This window comes from Lepisosteus oculatus, chromosome 13, assembly GCF_040954835.1.
Source record: "Lepisosteus oculatus isolate fLepOcu1 chromosome 13, fLepOcu1.hap2, whole genome shotgun sequence".
Classification (NCBI taxonomy): Eukaryota; Metazoa; Chordata; class Actinopteri; order Semionotiformes; family Lepisosteidae; genus Lepisosteus; species Lepisosteus oculatus.
The window spans coordinates 28371579-28395266 of NC_090708.1; the positions used below are offsets into that span (position 1 = coordinate 28371579).

At 41.8% G+C, this 23688-nt stretch overlaps 1 protein-coding gene across 1 annotated transcript; it reads left to right on the forward strand.

The window, feature by feature from the left end:
• Positions 1-205: 205 nt before the first annotated feature.
• LOC138242143 (olfactory receptor 1E5-like) lies at positions 206-23209 on the forward strand. The gene is made up of 3 exons (XM_069197290.1): positions 206-1117; positions 22352-22494; positions 22984-23209. Exons 1-3 carry the CDS (start codon positions 206-208, stop codon positions 23207-23209), a joined length of 1281 nt encoding a protein of 426 aa, XP_069053391.1.
• Positions 23210-23688: the final 479 nt, after the last annotated feature.

Genomic DNA, 23688 nt, shown 5'->3' on the forward strand with positions numbered 1-23688 from the left:
TACAAGCAGTTTACAATTACTGGAAGAAAGAATAAACAACAGAACAGATGTTTTATCCTGGAAGTATTATCTATGAAGTTGTTCTGCAGACTGATACAACTGATTGAATTATTCAGTAACAATAGTATAATTTAAAATCCATTTGTAGGTTTTAGTTTTTTTAAATCATGTCCTCTCTTCTTTCATGTTTCAGAATAAGTTAGCCATGGATGACATGAACCAAACAAGGGTCACAGAATTCATTATTGTAGGATTCCCAGGAATTCAAGACCCAGAAAGCAAGTCCATCCTATTTGCTGTCTTCCTCACATTGTATCTCATAATTGTATCTGGAAATCTTCTTCTTATTGGAATATTTCTAGCCGATTCAGGCTTACACACCCCTATGTATATGACAATTTGTAATCTGGCGATCATTGACATTACAATTCCTACATGTACAGTTCTAACAATGCTAAATGTGTTCCATTTTGCTTCTTATGCTGTCCCCTTCCTAGCTTGTTTCACCCAAGCATATTTTTTTCTGGCACTGGGATCTGTGGAGTGTTTTATCCTATTGATTATGGCTTATGACAGATATGTGGCCATTTGCCACCCACTGCACTACCCTGCCAAAATGAACCAAAGTTTAACTTTAAAACTCATTACTCTCTGCTGGCTGGGAGGATTCATGACCCCAATTTTTCCAGTTCTTCTGGGGATGACAAGGCCGTACTGTGGACCCAACAAGGTTTTACAGTGCTTCTGTGAGTTTTCTGGAGTGTTACGCTTGGCTTGTGCAGACATTACCTTGATCAGCTTTGTTTCTTTAACTTTTGGTCTGTGTGTGCTACTGATCCCCATCATCTTTATCCTGATATCCTATATAAAGATCATTAAGTCAGTGCTGCAGATTACCAGTTCTGAGGGGAGATTGAAAACCTTTGCCACGTGTGGCTCTCACCTGCTGGTCATCTGTGTGTACTTCCTTACTTTGTTAGGTGTCTACATCTCATATAGGATTCCTGGGACTTCAGTGGACATGCGCATCATGGCATCACTGTTTCAAAATGTTTTCCCTCCTATCATGAATCCAATAATTTACTGTCTGAGGACTAAAGAGATCAGGGCCAGTTTGGTTAGAACCCTAAAAAAGAAAAATATTTTACCCTACACTTGATGAGAAAGTTTAGTTTCTTGTGTTATTATTTCTAATTGAAATACAGTAATGCACCTCTTTCTCTTGATCTTCATAATCATCAACTGCTATAATTTAAGTCTTTGAAAGACCTTTTGTATCTTAACAGAAAACAATAAAATACATTGAATTTTATTGATTTGTACTTCTCAGAGTTGTGTATAACTTACACTCACACACATACCCTGTACATATATTTATGTTTAGATTGAGGGTAACATTAATATGCCATCCTGACCACATCACCTCCAGCTCCAGTGTTGGATGGTCAAGAAAAATGGAGGCATTTGCCCCCCGTTTCCCCCATGGGCCTTTATGGCCTGAAAAGCAGCCTACCTATCAATATGCCAGTTTTTTTTAAGGAAAAAAAAAGTTAGATTCACACTGAAAACTATAAGAAGACATAATAAATCTTCATAATATCTGAATGTACCATTGCCCCATGGCCTAGTGTGTGGCATTTTTCCTTAGCGTAGTGATGTGAGGGTTTTATTTTACTGTATGTCATTGGCCAAGTTATTGGGTTTGGCTTCACTAAATAACAATCTTTAAATACAAATAAATCAGGAATTTATTTTCTCTCAAATAATGCAACAAATTTTATTGAAACCAACACCCACATGAGTTCTTCGAAATTATTATAGCTTGTTGTTGGCTCTGGCATGAATTTGTGTATCTGGATGAATTAAGTGATGGTATTGTGATTAAGGATTGCTTTGCAAAATTCTTTAAGTTAAACAAAGGAGGGAAGAAGGGTTATTTTTACTATTGGCATTCCAAAATTCTGATTGATTTAATTCCCCTCATTTAGCTGAAATGGATAAAGAAATCATGCAGTAGTTATATGTGTTGGAAGGCGCTCTGTTTTATAAACAGACACTCCGACTCAAACCTGTGTCGTACAGTGAAATAGATGTGGGTAAAATCATCCCCATTAAACATTGTGCTTATTGCGCAAATCCTGCTAAATAAGAATCATTGCAGAAGGTGATAAACTGTACATTATTTACTGGAGCACAGTTGAGTTCAAAGAAGGAAGTCTGTGAATCGACCCTGTTTATTGGTACCAAACATTGAAGAGTTGTTATGGTTCTGTACAGATTACAGAAAAGTGAATGGTGAAACTCCACCAGACATTGTATGTACTCTTTAACAATAGTCAAGGACTGATGCGCTGTTTCCATTTGTAACAGGGTTAGTCCCTAGAGATTAGTTTTAACTCGGAGTTTGTAATGACAGCTACTCTGAATGAGTTAAGCTTTGATGCAGTATAAATAAATGTATTTTCCGCAAGCAATACTGTAGTGGCTTTAAAACTATCCAACATCACACTGTTTGCATGTGGCACGTCCTTGTTCAAGTTTTAAAACTACAATATGGAAAAATGTGTGCTAAGAAAAAACATGACATTTGATTGCTGGTTGCCTTATGTTAAACAGCAACAATGACAAAAGAGCATGCTACTGAAAATTCCTTCCCATCCCCCAGAACTGTCTATTCTACATAACATTACACAGCAGGGTGTTAACACTCCTAGCCTTGGAGTTTGTAATGTAGGGGACTCTAAACAAGTTAAAGTTTGATGCAGGGCAAATAAATGTATTTCTCACAAGCTATACTGTAGTGGCAGTACAGTTTATTAATAAATCACTTAGCTGCGAACATGTTGTGATATTTAGAAATCTCAAAAATGTCATTATAGTGTCCATAATATTTGCAATTTTAGTTTTTCAAAGAAATGTTTATTTGTTAAAAGAAATCTCAAGGTGACAGCTGGGATCAAACCCTCCAGCATGCAAGGCACATGCTTAAGTCATTACACCACACACGTAATCACATGAGAATGAGTTAAACTGATGCAGACTTTTACAAAGAAAGTGAACTACAGTGATCATTTGAGCTATATGAATATAATTATATCGTTTTCAATTTCTTTAGATACGCAATTCCATATTCCATTTCCTATTAATCAAACTCTAAAAGTATCCATTTTTTTACAGTGCTAACGAACGCAAATATTCATAAGAAATGTTAAAACTTTATGACTTTTTAGAAAGTATATAAACTTAATATAGTCAGAAGGAGCATGTAAAAACTATTCCAAAATAACCACAGTATGTAACCGAATGAAAGACTTTGATACTTAAAATGTTTAGGAAGAAAGTGGAATACTGATGTGTATTTTTATTTAAACTACCAATACCAGCTATATACAGTTTACATAATATGTTTATGTTCCAAAATTAATATCGTTTATGGCCTTCAGACGCATTATGATCCTCTTCTTTTTATGCTCTGTTACTAAAATTTCCCTTTAATTGTAAAATTCCATATAAATATTCAATATTAAGCGGATTAAAACATGCACAGTAAAGAGGTTTAATGATCTAATTGTTTCACCAACAACCAATGCACCATGAGGGCACCTGTCGGTCATTTTGGCCAGCCAATCATGTATTGCGGTACAATGTGGTGAACTTTGGGTAATTTCATGTGGTACGGGGTTGTACCATGCATTTTGAATGGCTGCATTTGTACATTCCAGGATATGTCAGACAAGTGTAGCAGAAATAAGTGTTATAATGTCAAACTCATAGCAGGTGCAAAATCAAATGAAATAAATCCCTCTGTTTTAAACAACTTCAAAAACCAGAGCAGAAAGGAAAGGGAGGTCCTCTCTATCCCACCCATCTATGATACATAGTATTCTGACCTGATGTTAAAACTCGAGTTCCTCCTTTTGGAACAGTGAAGTCAACAACCATAAAGATATTTTCCTTCAAGATGAAAAGCATAAATCCTAATTTTTATAGACCATTGGAGCATGGTAAAAACCATGGGACAAGAGAATTTGTCCCTTTAAGTAACAAAAAAATGTCTCCAAAAATGTCTCAGCAGATTAATGCAGCCGTAGAATTGTTATGGAAAAAAATGTCAATAAGATTTCAGTACTGACTTCAAGCTTACACCCCCTCTGCAAACGAGGGTAAATTACTCAAACAGTCACCTCGAAGAACAAAGTAAAAATATAAACCTAAAACTGTGTAGTTGGACAACTGAGCAGGATTTTATAATCTGTTGATCTAAAGTATCTCAGACGCAGGTCTGACCACAGGTGAGGTGGTTTGTTTGTTTGTCCCTGCTTTTACTGCTTTTACTTAACTGCTCTGAAATTCAAGAGATCAACAAAAAAAAAATTGTTGAATACTGTAAGTGACTAACATTTAGTTCTCAAGGCACAAAATTACTTCTGCTGCAAAATGAATATTGGACAGAATTCTGTTGATGTACAGACTTACTCTCTTAGCATGTCTTAAATTAAAGTCCCAACTTGGACAACAACAGTTGCAGTCACCTGGTTGAAAATGTTATCAGATTGCTAGGTGCAAAGAAAATAAAGAAGTGGAGCCAGCAGGTGACTTATGCAGCACCTTTCCAAAAAGAAAATGGTGAATTGTTATGATGTAATTTGGTGTAACGTTTCTTCACCCTGCAGGATCCTCTTTTGTTCTTAATCCTTTGGGCAATTGAATGTGACATCTTACCTAGGGTCTAAGAAGAAAGTTTCCCCAGTGCACATCTGAGGGAAGCTATTCTGCCATTCATCATTAAATGGATCCAGTTTATGATGTCCTGGTCAGTTTTACGGATTGTGGATATACTGCTTATCAAGTTAAAAAGTCAAAGTTTGAAGAATTTCCACATGCAAAGTTGTACAATACTGTCCTTGCAGACAATTTTACAAGAAGTTTATATTAATTATATATTTTCTCCTCATTAGTATTTTGTTTCAAAACTAAGTATTTTCACAACATTTAGTGTGAAAGCACTGTCCTTTTTGCTAATTACTATTTTAATATACTCATGTATTTTGTAGAATTTTTTTAGGTTTTATTTAAGCACCATTCTTCATTCTTTGAACTTTTATATGTGCACAGGTCTTAAGAGATTTTTGTGTTACTGTAAGTGCTGATGTGTATTTTATTTTGAGATGTGATGATTAAGGTTGTGATTAAGATTGTGACCGATATGAAAAAAGTTGCTCAATAAGGTTTGCAATAGCAAAGCAGTTACTGATTTAAGGGAGCAACATGAGGCTTTGGACTCTAAGCTGAAAGTATTCAGGTGTTCAATGAATTATATGCAATTGTGTCTCCAGGTTGTCACAATAAACAGAATTGCTGTTCTATATTGATTTATCTGGAAGAAAAAAACAAATTGCAGTTACAAATCAAATCTAATCAGCTCACTTTCAGGTGTTTCTTGACATTAAAACAATGTTATTTTCTCTATACATCCATTAAGCTAAGTAGCTTCTTCTTGTATTACAGAATGCAGATTTATCAGATTAACTTGTTAAAGCTCAAAACAAAATATACATTTATACACTATAACTTTATAGATTTGTTATTGCCTATAGATGAAAATGAAAAGAGAAGAACAATGCAAAAAAGACTTTAGCTCAAGAGAGACAGACTTGAGATTTGCCATTTTTGGCACAGCATCGGGAAATACAATTTGTTGCTGTATGGTGTATCAGTGCTATAAAATATTTAATTGAATTTTACTGATAAGATTGGCTTTGTATACAGTAAAGCTTCTTACATTTTTGCTGAATTCTTTGATATTCTATAGGAGTCTATATACTTTCTCAGAATAATAAATACAAAAAATATGCTAATAAACATCACTGGCACCTTGATATGACAAGTCTGGGATTGCAAGAATATTGCAGATGAATACAATTTTTAGATCTTATGCAAGTGATCCTTTTATGCAATAGTTCCTTTTATTAGGTGATATAATACATATTGATTTAATGAGGGGAAGATTGATAATAATTAAACCATTCTATGCACTTAGAAATGTAATAATACTGTCATATCTTCTGGCACAAGTTTTTACATTTTAATGAGTGCTGTGGAAATAAGTCTGTGAAAACTTTTTTTTTGTGAATTTGAAAAACTGAATTGATTGCTTGTGTACTTGAATGACTTCAACAATATCAGTGGTTTATGAGGATATTTATTAATATTAATTTTAAACAAAAAGAAAATGGTTTCAGTAAAATGTTTTTCTTTGGAATATTTACAATTTAAACTCATGAAGAAAAAAAATAGAAATACAGTCTAAACAGAGCTTTGATGACTGAGACAACTGACTGAATTATTGAGTAACAGTAATTTTAAGCTCCTGTTTTAACATAATTTAATGGAAATTAATAACTTAAAACTGTTTTTGTAGGCTGCTAATGTTAATAAAATTAAATGATAAATGGTTACCATTATTTTGCATCTTAAAAAATCTGATTAAACTGATGTGTTTTTTTTTTCATGTTTCAGAATAATTTAGCCATGGATGACATGAACCAAACAAGGTATATTAGAATTCATTATTGTCGGATCTCTGAGAGCAAAACAGTCCTGCTTGGTGTCTTCCTAACACTATATTTTATAATTATATTGGGAAATTTTCTTCTTATTGGCGTATTTGGAGCAGACTCAGGCTTACACACCCCCATGTATATGACAATGTGCAGCCTGGCTGTCATTGACATTACACGTCCTACATTTACTGTATTTACAATGTTTATTGTGTTCAGATCTGCTACTTATGCTATCCCATTACAAGCTTGTTTTACCGAAACTTATTTCTTTCTGGCACTGAACTCTGTGGAATGCTTCATCCTCTTGATTATGGATTATGACAGATATGTGGCCATCTGCCACCCACTACACTACCCTACCAAGATCAGCCCTGGATTCACTTTAAAACGCATTGCTCTCTGCTGGCTGGGAGGATTCCTGTGTCCAATACCTGCTTTTACTTTGGGGATGACAAAACCATACTGTGGACCCAGCAACGTTTTACAGTGCTTCTGTGACTTTTCTGGAGTGCTACGCCTGGCTTGTGCAGACATTGTCTTGACTGTCTATGTGGCTTTAGCTATTGGAATGTATGTGTTATTGATCCCTATCTTCTTCATCCTGCTATCCTATCTGAAGATTGTTATGGCAATGCTCCAGATTTCCAGTCCTGAAGGGAGGATCAAAGTCTTTTCCACATGTGGCTTTCACCTGCTGGTCATTTCTGTGTACTTCCTTACTTTGACAACTGTCTTCATGTCCTACAGGATTCCTGAAACCTCAGTGGACATGCGCATCATTACATCAGTTTTTCAAAATGTCTTCCCTCCTGTCATGAATCCAATCATTTACTGTCTGAGGACTAAAAAGATCAGGGCTAGTTTGGTAAGAACCCTGAAAAAGAAAAAGATTTTACCAAGCAGTTGATGAGAAAACGTAGCCTTTTGAGAAGCATCTACTTTTTATTTGTCTTTAAGAGAATGTTTTATGCATTAGATTAAAAAGAAATTGCAATATTCTAACAGGAGCTCTCCAGCGGCGTTTGTAATTACACTCACGTACACATAAATATATATACTCTGTATATGTGCTTGTACATGTTACATTTTAGGGGTGGAATCTCTTCCAAAGGATGGCACGTTTTTAAAGTATAGTGTCCCTGTCTCTATACTAGGGAAATAGGACCAACCCAGACAGTTGGATGAGCGCCCCCTTCTGGCTCGACTTACTTAGCTTCCAGAAGCAACTTTAGCATTCCCGGAAGGTCTCCCATCCAGGTACTGACCAGGCTCACTCTGCTTAGTTTCTATGGATTGCCAGTTGTGAGTTGCAAGGTGATATAGCTGCTGGCAAAATTCTGATGCTCTACCGACTGAGCTATCTGGGTCCTTATCTATACATGATCTATCATACATGTATCTGTGATCTATACAAAACTTTGTTGCAGTGATTTTTTAGTAACCTCCTCACATGTGAATTGCAGATGGGATAGATAAATAGGATTTCAGATGTGGTGGAACAGTGTGAAAGAAATTGCAAATGGAGAACGTGTTGATGTGATCTTGGTGAGGTGTCATGATTTATGGCTTTCCAAATAATGGAATATTATTGAAGGACTTTGTAGTTTTTTATCATGTGATCAACCTAAACAGTGAGTGACAATGCACTGATTTAGATCAGTTTTCAAAATACCAATAACATAAAAAGCATGTTTTTGCTTTTTAAGCATCCAAGGTCTACTAATCAGCAATAAAAGGCAGCTTATCTATTATTGTGACTTCTGTAGGCAATATTTTAGAGTTTGATACTTAGTTGCGATTAGGATGTTAGGCCAATAAAAAGCCTTGTTTGTGCATTCTGTAAATATAGTAACTTGTGTGCTGTATGTTTTGTTGTGCGTAGTATTTGTATTGACACTGTTAATAAATATTTGTTTAACCAAGCTGCCTGGATTATTAAGCCTCTCACCAAAGCTGTGCCAGAGAACAAATAATTCACATGCCTATAATAATACCAAGCACCCAGGTATATTCTGGAGAAATCACTTACAAGTTGGGAGTTATGAATATTTATTTTGCTTATTGCTTTGAACCGCTCCATCAATCACTGAAATTCACAATTTTCGTAACCTGCCAACTCTAACAATATATTAGAAAGGTGCACCAGATATCAATTTCAATGTCAAAGAGGAATCAATGTCCTTAATAAAGAACTACTGAGATACCGAAAACATATAATATACACATACACACATAGCTAAACAGAGAAAACTTACAATGCAAAACTGCCACTCCCCCATTCAAAACAAGATAACACCCTCTGAGAGGAGGGGGGAGCAATTGGGTTTTCCTCTCTCCCACTCTTTTCAAGACATGCCCTGGGATTTTTAATGACCACAGAGAGTCAGGACCTCTGTTTACATCTCATCCGAAGGACAGCGCCTGTTTACAGTATAGTGTCCCCATCACTATAGTGGGGCATTAGGACTATAGGACTATCTTCCAGCAGCAACCTTAGTTTTTCCTAGGAGATCTCCCATTCAGGTATTGACCAGGCTCATACCTGCTTAGCTTCAGTGGGTTGCCAGTTGTGAGTTGCAGAGTGACATAGCCCCTGGTGTTCGTTAGGGTTGTAGCGGCAATGCTTGTTAATAAGACAGAATTAAGCGTTGGTATGCTCCTAAAGGAGGCCCCATCTCACCCTCCATCTCTGTGGTGCAGCCACAGAGAAAGAATTCATGCAGGCTGATTTAAGATGTTTTCTTTTGATAAGAAACAAGCTCCCAGACGGGGATGCAATTAGCTCAGCCTGGCTATCATGATCAATGGTCATCCATTGGCGCCTATCAGTCTTGGAAGTGCCCAATGGACATCTGGACTGCATTCCTAAGTGTCAAGAGTAAGTGACTTATATCTCACCTTGACCAACCTGTCAGGGACTGGCAGGGCGTGGTAATACCACGTGGGTCTCCGATACCCGCCAAACTCTCAACCAATCAGCACACATCTGGGTCTTGATCAAAAAGGGAGCGCAAGCTCAGTTCTGGGCTCTCCTTGGCCATTTTCGCGCATCCTCAGAGACAATCACGTGACAACTGCTGTTGTCTGTAAAAGGACTTGGACTTTGTTCTAAGCGCGAGGCCGAGGATCCTGTACATACTCAGAATTCTACCAACGTGAATGCTCCGCTTGATCAACGGCAGCCTACAGTTGGACCCTCGTCGACAACCTGAATAGCTTATTCAGAAGCAGCGCTGGACCGGGAACGAACCAGTTTCTTCCCAAGCAAAAGAGTGACTTGTGAGGACTCGCGGTCACACTTTGTGCATAGAGACTTTCTACTAGCCAGCCGGACTGCTGGTAGATCCCCTGGGAGCAATGACTGATCTGCGCGCCGCAGTCAGATTCCTCCGCCCGTCCTACTCCGAGCTGCACCTCAACTGGTTGGCCGGTAGCCAGAGGACGCCGACACAATGCCCATTGGACAACCGCTGGAACAGAGGCTGCAACAGAGCCTGTCAGCTGGTTTGGTGTTCATGCCGGGAAATTCCAAATCCAAACACAGTGGATAAGTAAACCCCATGTTCTACATTGCGTCTCGAGAATTCTATTGTACCTCAACACAAGTTGTTATCAATTTAATTCATGAGTAATGTATTTACTTCCGAGTTTAGAGTAACAGTGGGTAATAACACTGATTAGCGATTTGGTAACCTAACGATATATATATTGACATATATTCTCTGTTGTCTATCTCTTTGTGTTTGTATCTCTTCGAGATTATATACCTTGTATATTGATAACCCTCACAGTAAGGTCTGCCGCTCGTATCCAGGCAGTCTAGTATATGTTTGGTGCACAATTTATATTAATAAATGTATCCCGTGTATTGAACCTGTGTGTGTGCGTTGTTAGTTGTTCTGACGATTGATTTTCTAAAAGCCCCAACGAACAACCTCGTGATTACTGCTACAATTAATAATTGTCTTAGTAAACCCATCAAACCACTACATTTAATGGCGTCCCTGGGTGGGCGAGTTTAAAATGAAATGAGAATCAATCGCACAGAATAACTGATATTGCTGTGAGTTCAAGTTCAGCACAGCACTGCGGCTTCTATACGCGAATACTGGGTGTGCTGATAACTGCGTAAAGAAATCCCCCTGTTTTCTAGTGTTTAGTGTAACGTGTGCTGATTGGAAATCCATCTGCTCGGGTGTTTAGATTCCATACTGTATTTTCGTAAAAGACAAAAAAAAGTAATACTCTTAAAGTTTCTCTGACGTAATGACAATGGCTGCTAAAATGTCTGAAGTGGAGTCGCTTATAAGTACTATTTCTAGTGACGACAATCCTGGTTACTGGAGCGGTATTGAAAAGTTGAACTTTGATGATATTGAGAAGCTGCAAGTAGATTTAGTAGCTAAGGTAGCGAACCAGCTTAACACAGGAGGGTCCGTGAACGCAGTTCAGGTTCTATCGAGTTTCGCCTTAAATCTAGCTAAACAGCTGGAACTGTCTTTGTCCGAGCTGACAAAGTTTCAAAAGCTTCAGGGAAAGCTAGAAAGATATAAGGCGGAGCGAGATGAGTTCTTGGATATAATCAGAGAAAAGAGAGTGAAAAATGAGGAAAGTGAAGACAGACTCAGGGAAGTTTTAGGCAAATTAGATGACCTGTCTGCTAGAGAAACTGCGGCTGAGGTAGGTAGGAGAGACCTGGAAGCGAGCTTGAAAGAAAAAGAAAAAGAAATTGAGAGTTTAAATGAGCTCTGCCAGAAAAGGCAAAAGGAGTTAGATGCTGCCGTACTGGAAGCAAAACAGGCTAGATCCAACTTGCATGCCAGCCCACATAGCAGCCCGGAGAGCTCACCCAGCGCGCCGGGAGGAGGTTTCTCCCAGCCAGGGTCTGTGGTCGGATCGGCATGGGGGAGATCGCTGAGTCCTGCGCGAAACGCAAGGGCGAGTCAATTCAGGCATAGACCCCCTGCTCCTGATCACGGCCGTCTCCCTGCCCGCGGAGAAACCGTAAAAATTAACCTCCACTCCCTGAGGCAGTTAGCCAAAGATGTAGAAAGGTTTGACCCGTCAGTGTCAGGGAATAATGTGGAAACCTACATCGATGAGCTGAGATATACTTTGCAGTTTATGCCCGGAGCATCCGAACAGGAAAAGGCTATGTTAGTAAGGAAAACTACCAGCCGAGCAGTCCACGAGTGGATGTCTAGACAAGGACCGGAGGTCTGTAATAGCTTTGAGGAGCTGTGTCAGGCAATGATCGGAGAATTTTCGGCTTTTATCGATCCCATAGCTGCCGTGGCCGCTGCGCACCATATTAAGCACGAAAAAGCTGAAGCCCCTCGCGACTATTATGAGAGGCTTAGGCGCACTTATTTTGCAGGGCGGAATGAAGAGGGTTGCGAAGAGAACGTGAATTTCAAAGGTTTATTCATTGCTAATCTGAATCCCTCAGTCAGGAAAATGATTTTGATGCACACTGATGCAAAAGCGATGAAGGTTGGCTCAAAAAGCCTGGGGAGCTGAAGTCTCTGCTTCCTCAGAGCGAAAACCTGCTAAAATGGCCGTGTTTGCCGCTTAAGCCAGCAGGGTTGACGACTCGCCTCAGCTCTAGGGAGCTGACCTAAGCCCCAGCGCAAAATAAGCAGGCAGGACCGCACTAAGCGTCAGAGCCGCCGTGAGCGCTACGGAGACGGCAAGGGCTCAGGCAGAGCCTATCATAAGGCTGGACGAAGGGAGTCGACTGCAGCCCACGTGGCCCGGCTTGAACAAGCCCTGCTTGAGAGATCAGTACAGGGTAAACCTTACGCACTGAATGCCGGAAGCGTGAATGAGCTTAGGGGGACCACACCCCTTCTCACTGGAGGAGGCGGGGATCCATCCCAAACCCCTCCCTCAGTCTATCTGATTGGGTGGGAGGGTTAATGCCTGGAAGAAGGCTGTGACTCTGAGTTGGGCGCTGACCCTGCCCCTGAAGTCAAAGAAAAGGCAGGTTTCCAACAATTCTTAGGGAATCTCAGCCAGAAAGGCAAAGCAAGGCGTATTTATATCAAGGTTTCTCTTGAAAACGTCTTAGATAGAGAAGCACTGATTGACACTGGGGCTGAAATTAGTTTGATGTCAGCCGTCAGCCGATCTACTCAGTGAGCTCAAACGAGTAGCGAAAGGAAAAGGCATCAGACTTAAGGTAGAACCATGTAAGATAGATATTTCCAGCTATACCCAGGATCATGCCAGGATCACACACCGAGTGTGGGTGGCACTTAGGTTCGGGCCAATGAACATGGTGCATCCAGTTTACATCTCTAGGTTTAAAACAGAGCCACTACTCATTGGCCAAGACCTGCTTGACAGGCTGGAGCCTCTGGTGGACTGCCAGCGTGGAAAATTGTGGGCTCAGGTCAAAAACCCTAAGCCTGTCGTACAGCAAAAAGGGGGGTTCAGTGGTTATGCTGTGATCACACAGTGCCCACTGAACACTATAGCTGAGTTGGAGGTTCCACCTGGTTCCTCTGGACGAGAAATAAATGTCTCTTCTTGCTTTCCAAAACTACAGGGAAGTCCTGCCCAGGCCAGCACTCCCACGGTCTCCCAACTACAGGAGCAGTGCTCCGAGCAGCTGCTTGACCTGCCAGGTAAAGCACACCCCTTTTTCATCCCTGAAGAAGAGTGGATCTCCCTGTCGGTAATGAATGGGAGTCCTTTCTGTGCACCCTGGTACCTCAGGGGGACCAGGACTTCCACCCCATGGTGGTGGGAGGGGTCCAGGTGGCAGAAGTGCAGGTTGATGATGTAATTCTTAGCCTTAGCCTATAGAAGTTCATAATCAGTGAAGGTCTGTTCAAGGATCTGTCGCGAAGCCATTAGGTGACCCTGGTGACGCAGTCACAGGTTCTGTGGTGGGCACCCCCACCTCGTAGGTCCATTTGGAGCAAAGGAAGCTTTGTAGCTTCCATCTCCATCGGAAAAAGGAAGTTTGCTCACTACTTCCAGGTAGCACCTCAGCTGACCTATTCGGTCTGTATTGGTGCAGACCTGTTGGTTCGACTGGGCGCCCAGCTGGACACAGTAAACAGTGTGCTGTGGACACGGGTGAACCCAGATGCCCACTCTCTAAGCGGCGACCCCAAGAACATTCGGTCAGGTCAGACGATTCCTCAGGCCTGCCAGGTAGTAAACGAATCGGACCTGATCGTTCCTGCGTCAACAGCAGGGTTTCCGGTACGCCTTGTCCTAAAGAAGGGACAGAGAATGGATGCTGAGAGGGTTTTCTTCCAACCATCAGCTCAGTTTATCAGACTGAACCTAGCAGTCTGTTGTACCCCCAGACTGGAACGGAATGGCCGAGCCACCTGCCTGTTGGTGCAGAACATAGCAAAACAAGATGTCAAAATCCCTGCTCGCACTGACATGGGACTGGTAATTGACAATGGTTTCTATGATTTCGAACTGGCCATCCCAGTACTGGGGCAGCTCCCTGGTCCCTTGGCCAGGGAGGGGGGAACCGAGCAGGTGTACTACACCTACCCCCGGCGGATGATTGCAATTATGCCAATAGAGGGATTCTGCAACCAGGAGGTGTGCAGGGTGGACCTTAGTGATAAGGATGAGATGGTTGTGTACACAGTACACGCAGGTGTTCCGACGGACCACTCAGCCGAGAGTGCGACCCGGGATACCGCCATGCCGTCAAAAGCGGGGTTCCCAGAGCAGGTACAGGAACAGGTTGGTAAGGCAGATGCCCTGGAAACGGAAAGCCAGCGTCAGCAGCTGCGTCAGATCTTCCAGGATTTCCAGGAAGTGTTTGCACGGGATGCCTATGACTGCGGGGTGACGGATTTGCACACAGTGCGCATTCCTACGGCCCCTGGCGCCCGCCCAACCTATGTCAGGCAGTATTGCATTCCCCTTACGGCATATGAGTCCATAAAGCAGACGTTGGATGCTCTACTAGAGCGTCAGATCATAAGGGAGTGTAACTCCACTTATAACTCCCCACTGTGGCCGGTGCTGAAACCCAATGGTAAGTGGCATCTGACCATTGACTACAGGCAGCTGAATAAACAGGTTCCTTTGTCACGATGGCCAATGATCTACCTAGATCAGGAGTTAGCCAAGGTGACAACAGCGAAATATTTCACCACAGTGGATGTGGCCAATGGGTTCTGGACCCTTAAGGTAGAACCGACAGACCAGTACAAACGGGCCTTTTCCTTCGGAAATAGGCAGTTCACCTGGAATCGATGCCCCTTTGGGTATTCCAACTCCCCAGTGGAGTTCAACATATTTCTGCACAAAGCCATGAGTGATGCAGCCGCCAGGGGCAACCTGGTCTATGTGGACGATATTCTGATCCGGAGTCAGACCTGGGTAGAACACATGGCCGAGATCAGGCATGTGTTGACCCAGCTCTCCCGTGCAGGGGCCAAACTGTCTCTGGCTAAGGGACAGTGGTGTAGGACCCAAGTGGAGTACGTGGGACTGTTGGTTGGAGCCCAAGGCATACAGCCACAGTCCAGCAGAGTCCAAGCTATCCAGAATATGAAGTCGCCCACTAACCTGTCTGAACTGCGCAGCTTTCTGGGAGTATGTCATTATTCCCGGCAGTTCATTGAGGATTACGCTGAAATAGCAAGGCCCCTCCACAAGGTGTTGCAGGAAGACGTGCCCTTTGAGTGGGGGCCTTCCCCAGAACAGGCTGTGATGGAGCTGAAGCGCAGACTCGGTAGTGCGCCGTGCTTGGCCTACCCTGACAAAAATAAGGTCTTCTACCTTGAAGCAGGGTTCTCAGAGCACTGCCTTGGGGCGCTAGAACCGAGTGCCTTTGTTCTAAGAGTCTAGAGTGGAGGTTGCCAGAGAGTAACCAGCAGCAGGCCTCGTGAACAGGTCGGAACTGTGGACAGCTGAATCACTATTCAGAACTAGCTCTTTACCAGGAACAAAACGGTCCTCTTCCTGACTTGCTGGGACCCACAGTCATCTTTTCTCCTGTACACAAACTTTGCTAGTTAAAACCAACACTAACTAGCCGGTCAGTGAGCATCAGTAGCGCACCGTCGCAAGCCGCACAGCACAGCCTGGCACCGAGCTATAGAGCGCGGATTGGACAGCAACAGCCTGCAACTGTTTCTTTGTGCCCGCAGGAAGATCTCAATCCCCAGAGATTGGATGAGTATTCAACTTCAATGCATTACAGCTCGATAATTCAATTGTTATCCTAATCAGTTGATATCAATTTAATTCCTAAGAGTTATGCACTTGTTTTGAGTATCTAATGTAGAAGTTATAACCAAGTTCATTTATGAAACGGTCTTAATGAATGATATACTGAACGGATGTCCTCTTGATATATATATAACACTTTGTAACTGAATGAATATATATCTTTTGTATTCTGATAACCCTCTCGATAAGATCTGTTAGTTTTACATGCATATTCTATGTATTAATAAATGTATCCTCGTGTATTAGCACCTGTGTGTGTGCGTTGTTTGAGTTATGTCGCATGGTTGGACTCTAAAGCCATCAAAAGAATCAACTTTGTGATTTACTGCTACAATTAATAATTGTCTCTGTAAATGCCCAAACCCTACAGAACTGGTGCCTTCAGAGGGCCACTACAGTTACTTATTTGGCGTCCCTGAGCCGGTTTTCTTACAGAAACAAGGATATCCACCATGTATGCCCAAGTGAGCCATTCCTTAGGGACACAACTCAGAGGTTGTGTGGTATCAGAAAGGGGGCTGCCACTGAAAAGTGTAAAGCCACAGTGACGAGCAAAAGTGAGGTTAACGAACCCCAGGTTGAGCAAGAGGGAAAGAAATGGCTGGTCAGCACACCACAGTTAATGGTTACAATAACATATGACAGGCATGATACAGCTACTGAAGTTCAGCTACCCAACCAAACAGTTTTTCTACAAGTTCCTGAAGGAGCTATAGTGCATGTCAACGATTTAGCACTATATCACCTCGAGTCAGAACTGTATGAAACGGAACTCGAGAGGACACATCATTGACTTGGATGAGAGAATCCAAGAGACAGTAAGTCTTGAGGGTGTACAGGTAGTCGAATTTGTTCTTAACGACACAAACTTAAAAACTACACTGGTAGGTCCCAAGCACAGTCGTTGTGGATCCTCTGGGGCGCTAGGAACAGTAAACGTGGTCATCTTGACACTGCTGCTGGGTAGCTGGATCATGGCTGGGGTAATGTGTTGGATGCTGTTCTCTTGTATCAGAGCCTTGTGGGGTAGTTTGAATGAGACAAAGGGAGCAATGGTGTATCACCGAAATCAGGTAACCACTCCCAAACGTCTGCCTGCTGCAGAGCTATCCAATACTGATAGTGAACTGCCGGAAGTTTAAGGTCTAGGGCAAATGATGATGCCCGATGCCTCATTTCTATGTACCTTATAACTGAGAGCAGGTATATGCAATGTTTTTTCCATCACTATTTCCTGTACAAATTCTCGAGAGGTAATATGAATATTGGGTGGTAGAATCCACCGTGGTTCAACAGACATCACTTAACTCTGTTTTTGTTTTGAAGGCAACAACGCCTCAGGACCTCGTGACCTTCAAAAAGGGGGGATATGTAGCGGCAATGCTTGTTAATAAGACAGAATTAAGCGTTGGTATGCTCCTAAAGGACGCCCCATCTCACCCTACATCTCTGTGGTGCAGCCACAGAGAAAGAATTCATGCAGGCTGATTTAAGATGTTTTCTTTTGATAAGAAACAAGCTCCCAGACGGGGATGCAATTAGCTAAGCCTGGCTATCATGATCAATGGTCATCCATTGGCGCCTATCAGTCTAGGGAGTGCCGAATGGACATCTGGACTGCATTCCTAAGTGTCAAGAGTAAGTGACTTATATCTCACCTTGACCAACCAATCAGGGACTGGCAGGGCGTGGTAATACCACGTGGGTCTCCGATGAGCGCCAAACTCTCAACCAATCAGCACACATCTGGGTCTTGATCAAAAAGGGAGCGCAAGCTCAGTTCTGGGCTCTCCTTGGCCATTTTCGCGCATCCTCAGAGACAATCACGTGACAACTGCTGTTGTCTGCAAAAGGACTTGGACTTTGTTCTAAGTGCGAGGCCGAGGATCCCGTACGTACTCAGAATTCTACCAACGTGAATGCTCTGCTTGATCAACGGCAGCCTACAGTTGGACCCTCGTCGACAACCTGAATAGCTTATTCAGAAGCAGCGCTGGACCGGGAACGAACCAGTTTCTTCCCAGGCAAAAGAGTGACTTGTGAGGACTCGCGGTCACACTCTGTGCATAGAGACTTTCTACTAGCCAGCCGGACTGCTTGTAGATCCCCTCGGAGCAACGACTGTCCTGCGCGCCGCAGTCAGATTCTTCTGCCCGTCCTAGTCCGAGCTGCACCTCGACTGGTTGGCCTGTAGCCAGAGGACGCCGACACAACGCCCATTGGACAACCGCTGGAACAGAGGCTGCAACAGAGCCTGTCAGCTGGTTTGGTGTTCGTGCCGGGAAATTCCAAATCTAAACGCAGTGGATAGGTAAACCCCATGTTCTACATTGCGTCTCGAGAATTCTATTGTACCTCAACACAAGTTGTTATCAATTTAATTCATGAGTAATGTATTTACTTCCGAGTTTCGAGTAACAGTGGGTAATAACACTGATTAGCGATTTGGTAACCGAACTATATATTTATTGACATATATTCTCTGTTGTGTATCTCTTTGTGTTTGCATCTCTTCGAGATTATATACCTTGTATATTGATAACCCTCACAGTAAGGTCTGCCGCTCATATCCAGGCAGACTAGTATATGTTTGGTGGACAGTTTATATTAATAAATGTATCCCGTGTATTGAACCCGTGTGTGTGCGTTGTTAGTTGTTCTGACGATTTTCTAAAAGCCCCAACGAACAACCTCGTGATTACTGCTACAATTAATAATTGTCTCAGTAAACCCATCAAACCACTACAGGGTACTAGAGTCTTCTTATCGAGCAATAAAGCCAAGAGCCATCAAACACCCCCTTCAGGAAGAAAATACATAAATCATTATTCTCATATTCCATCAGTTATTGGTTATCACAGGATGAAAACGCATTAAAAATTTGAAAACACACTTTGAAATAAATCCCTTAAAAGAATTAAAAGAATATATATATATGTATATCTCAAAAGAGGAAGGAAAATGCAACAGTGGATGAAAACATGTCAATATGATTTCAGTATTCAAGAATATTCTAAATATAAAATTAGAGGTTGCACCTCCCATGGATTTAATAATAAAATATTCATGAGTTCACATGTGCACAATCTCCTAGAAAAATAAAGAAAAACATTCCTCATTTTTAGGCATCACCTGCTGTAAACCTCCATGACTATTCTCTTAGATCTAGTAAACACATTTGATCTCTTTACACCTGCAAAGGTTTTTCTATGCAGAGTTGCCACTTGGCTGTAATTCAAATAAAAGCTAATTAAGGATCCTTCTGCCAAGTGAATGAGGTTGCCTTCTTTCGAAATGTGCTTTCTCATTGTGAATCAGACAAACTGAAAGAAACATCTGAATATCTGACTTACTGTTGGGTCCAGCAGAGCCATTTCTTTATATCCTCTGCACCCTCTTTAAGAATTAAATCTTACTGGGAATTGATTTAATTAGGAATAGAACTGGATCAAAACATTGAGATCCTTCTGACAGAATATTATTTCACCTTGTTCCATATCCTCCATCTGAAATGCCTTGACACCCATGCCATCCCAGTTCTCAACATCTACGCTTGCTAAATGTTGTAGTAGAGTGGCTGCTTTAGTCAGTTCAGGAGAAATGCACTTTTAAGCTGCATATTAGTTTTAGAGGAAGGGAAAGAGATGCTTTCAGGTCCCTTCCATCACAGATATACAGGGACAAATTCTACAAAAAAATACCAAAAAGAGTGAAACAAGTATTCCAGTCACCGTTCTTTTCCAGTCACCGTTCTAATCTCTTCCTCTCCCCCACTCTGTTTTTCCACAGAGCACCTGATGTTTGATCAAGTATCCATCTCCCCTGGGTCTTTAAGTTTATAAAGTCTAAGAGATAAAAAGTCCTAATTAGGTCCTTTGCACGATTTTTGTAAAAAAATCTATGTATTACTATGTAAAAGTCCTATGTATGATTTTTAATTTTTTTTTTCCAAGTGGTACCAAGGCACTGTCATAGTGTCATAGTTCATACTATTGTATTATCTTGCAAATGTGCTCACCTCCGGAACTTTGAACCCTTTGTAATCAATCCATTGAGTGTGCCCTCAATTTGAAATAACCATATTGGGATGTGAAGTTTGATTTTCATTTTTTTTTTAACTTCAATAACATATTAAAAAAACTTCTTGCATTTTGTTACGGTTGATTTGTGATTTTTTTCAGGAATTTCACTTTATCATTTATACACCTTTATTTATTATTTTTGAGACATGATATTTCAAAAGTTTATAACTGTGCATGGAAAACACACAGAAAGTTCAAACTACTAATGTTAAAATGGCTGCTACTTGTGATTTTCTTCACAAATTTTATTTAAATAAAATTGACCTAAATACGACTTTATAAACCTTTGTTTTTTGTTTATGAGCAATTTTGCAAAGAAGAAGAGGGGCATGAAAGCTGATCAGGATGCGGGAAGGTGACAAGTGGAACACAATATTTAACACTAACGCTGGCCATTATGAGTATCTGAGATTTAAAAAGGCACTTAACTTCAGCTCTCAATTCTTCACAACTTGGACCTTTAAAGTTAAGGTGGGCAGTTGGATGTGGATGTGGATCACAAATGGAAGCCCTGGGAGAAGTCATTTAAAAATTGCTGGAACACAGCCTTTGCAGAGCCTGAAAGGCAAGGATGGTGATCCCAGCTGGGTGAGCTTATTCCACCAGCTGGGATCACCATCCTTGCCTTTCAGGCTCTGCAAAGGCTGTGTTCCAGCAATTTTTAAATGACTTCTCCCAGGGCTTCCATTTGTGATTGTGTATATGGAGGACATCCCCATCTACTCCCACAACCTCATGGAGCACATCCAGCATGTCCATCAGTTTCTTCTCTAACTCATGGTTATCCACCTACATTAATCAATGTTTATTTATCAATGCACAAACAGAACGGCATACAGCAGTGTGGCTGACAATGAAATGCTTTATCCATGAGCTGGTTAAGAGGGGTTGAAGAGTAAAAGGACAGAAGGCGATACAGATTAGGTTCAGATCACGATACAATAAATTATACAATTGCTATTTACAGTACAATTACAGATTGTGCAAAAGTAACACAAGGATATGAGGTATTTAGCACTGTTCATATGTGTCCTGAGAGTGCAAAGTGACAGGAGGGTGCCGGAGCACCCAATCAGTTAAAGTGGGTTGCCTATTCGCCAGAGGCCTTTTGGGTAATTGCAGGTGTCTGCTGTGGTTAGCTGTTTAGAAGACTTATTGACTGGGGGAAGAACCTGTCACGAAAACCTGTTGATCTTGATCTTTGTACTTCGGTATCATTTTCCAGATGGTTGTAGAGAGAACAAGTTGTGGTTAGGGTGACAAGGGTCCCTGAGGATAGACCTGACCTTCTTATGGCATTTAACAAAGTAGATATCCTTGATGTTCAGTAGCACTCAGCCGATAGTGTTGTGACCCAGTTTTCCAGCTTCGTGAAAAATCAGCCAGTCAGTGGCAGCAAAGCAGTGACTTAGAACTTAATCCAATTCCTCCAACCAGCACCGAATGGTCCTTGTCGCAGGATTCTCCTGCTTGAGTTTATGACTAAAGGCATGGAGTAGCAGGATGGAGGTGTGATCATTTTTGCTGAAAGGAGGTTGGGGGAGTAGCCATCCCAGAAGCGGGTGTAAACATTGTCCAACATGGTTGTTCCGCGCATTGGGCAATTTATATGCTGGTGCAGGTTTGGTATGATTTTCTTCAGGTTCGCACCATTGACGTCCCGCACTGTGTGATGAATGAGCCCCAGGGGTATGAGTTCTTTCATCTGCTTAGGTGTTCGTGTAGTTGCTCCAGTGCTTTTTTGGTGTTAGCCTGCGGCAGATTATATACTACTGTGAGGAATACTAGTGTAAACTCCCTTGGTAGACAGAAGGGGCGACATTTAGCTGTCAGATGTTCAAGATGTGGGATGCATGACAATGAAATAGTCTTCACATCTGTGCACCAGGAGTTATTAACCATGAAACATACCCCTCCATGCTTGAACTTCCCTGTGTCCATTTTCATGTCCTGAGGGTGCACGGAAAAATGTCCAGGTAGAATAGCAATGTCTGGAGTGGATGGCTTGTGCCAGGTTTCAGTAAACGTTAGCACATTACAGTTCTTAATCTCCCGTTGGAAAACAAGCCTTACTCTCAGTTAGTCCAGCTTGTTGTCAAGGGATTGAACATTAGCAAGGAGTATGCTCGGACGTGGGGGTGATTCTAGCATTGTGTCAGTTTAACCAAGACACCTGCACGCTTACTTCTCTTCCTGCGCCTCCACATGCTTTTGAAAACAGGTACAGTTCGAACTCTGTAGTCCAGGTAATCCATCATCATATTCAGTGCAGACCTCATTCAGCCAATAGTCAATCTTATGTCAATTGGCATTTGTTGGTCATAGCTGATCATCGAGCAAGCCTTATGACAATTAACAGTATAAAAGACAGCATAAGGTAGAGAAAAAGAGAAATACGGATGGGAGCTCATGGGACGGCAGCCATCCTTGTTTTCTGCCATCTAACTTACTTCTGTGTTAACTTATTTTACTTACCTCTACACCAAGCTGGAGAAATATGTGTTCCACCAGCTAGATGTGGCCTTCCTAAGTCACATCCTCTCTTCAACAGGCCTCCTGATGGATCCCAGCAAGGTTGTGACAGACTGGCCCAAGCCTAACACCATAAAGCGGATCCAGTGCTTCATGGGGTTTGCTAATTTTGACCACTGATTCATCCAACATTTCAACAGGGACCTGGCCCCTATCTCAAACCTCGCAAAGAAGGGGCCTGGCCAAGGGAAGTGGACGCCTGAAGCACACAAGGCCTTTAAAGATCTAAAAGGGCAATTCAGCTCCACTTATTCACCACCCAGATCCTACTTGGCCCTTTGAAGTTGAGCTGGAGGCATAGGATTTGAGGGTGGGCACAGCTTCTCCCAACTTCTCCCACAGAATCCCAACTACTTGCCTCTTTTTTTTCCTGATGTTGTCTTCGGTGAAGCATAAATATTAGTGATTATTAGTCAATAAAAGTGAGCTTCTGTCAGTGAAAATGGCCCTTGAGAAATGGAGGCATCTCTTTATGAGAGCTGCACACCCATTCATGGTTTACACTGACCACAAGAACTTCAAGTATGTTTGGAAGGCCAAACAACTTAATCTGCGACAAATGCACTCAACTCTTTTTTTTTTTCCAGTTGGATTTCATTATCACCTACTGACCGGGATACAAAAACAGGAAAGCTGAAGATCCACGTCCTGGATAAGACTCCCTCAGGGGTCACGCTGCTAGAAATGGAAAAGGCCGTGGCTACCACACTATTATCTGACCCGGCTCCTTCCGATGGTCCACCAGACAAATGCGTTGGCCCTCTTCTCAAGCCTGGCAGGAGGTTCCGTAGTGGGGCCAATCCTCCAAGTTAGACAAATACTCAGGCTATTAATGATCCCTGGAACTCAACTGCCATGACTTTTAGTGGGTCTTCTATGAGGGCTGCCATGGACAAATTTGTGGCAGCATTCTCTCTCTGCAGCAAGGTGAAGGATTTCCATTTGTCTCTAGTTGGTCAATTCCTTTTCATGTTTGTATGCAACAGACCATGGCAGCACATCTCAACATGGCCACATGGTGATCCTGATCATAGTCTTCTGTTTCTTCAAAGCAGCATGCTTGATCCTGAATTTTCACAGAAGCCAATTAACCTACCAGTATATCTAGAGGAATAAATTAGAGCACCCAAAGGAAATCCAAAAGAACATGGGGAGAACATAGAAACTCAACACAGACAGGACCCCAGAAACTGAAACCACAGACCCAGAAGGCAGCTGTGAGCCAATAATGCTAATCACTTTACAGCAGGAGATCTTTTGAGGTAAATCTTTACCAATGTTTCCCACTGTCT

Coding starts and splice junctions, on each gene's coding strand:
- LOC138242143 (XM_069197290.1), top strand. CDS start 206: ATGGATGACATGAACCAAACAAGGGTCACAGAATTCATTATTGTAGGA. Junction 1,118..22,351: donor AAGAGATCAGGGCCAGTTTG/GTTAGAACCCTA, acceptor CTCTACACCAAG/CTGGAGAAATATGTGTTCCA. Junction 22,495..22,983: donor CGGATCCAGTGCTTCATGGG/GTTTGCTAATTT, acceptor TTTTTTTTCCAG/TTGGATTTCATTATCACCTA.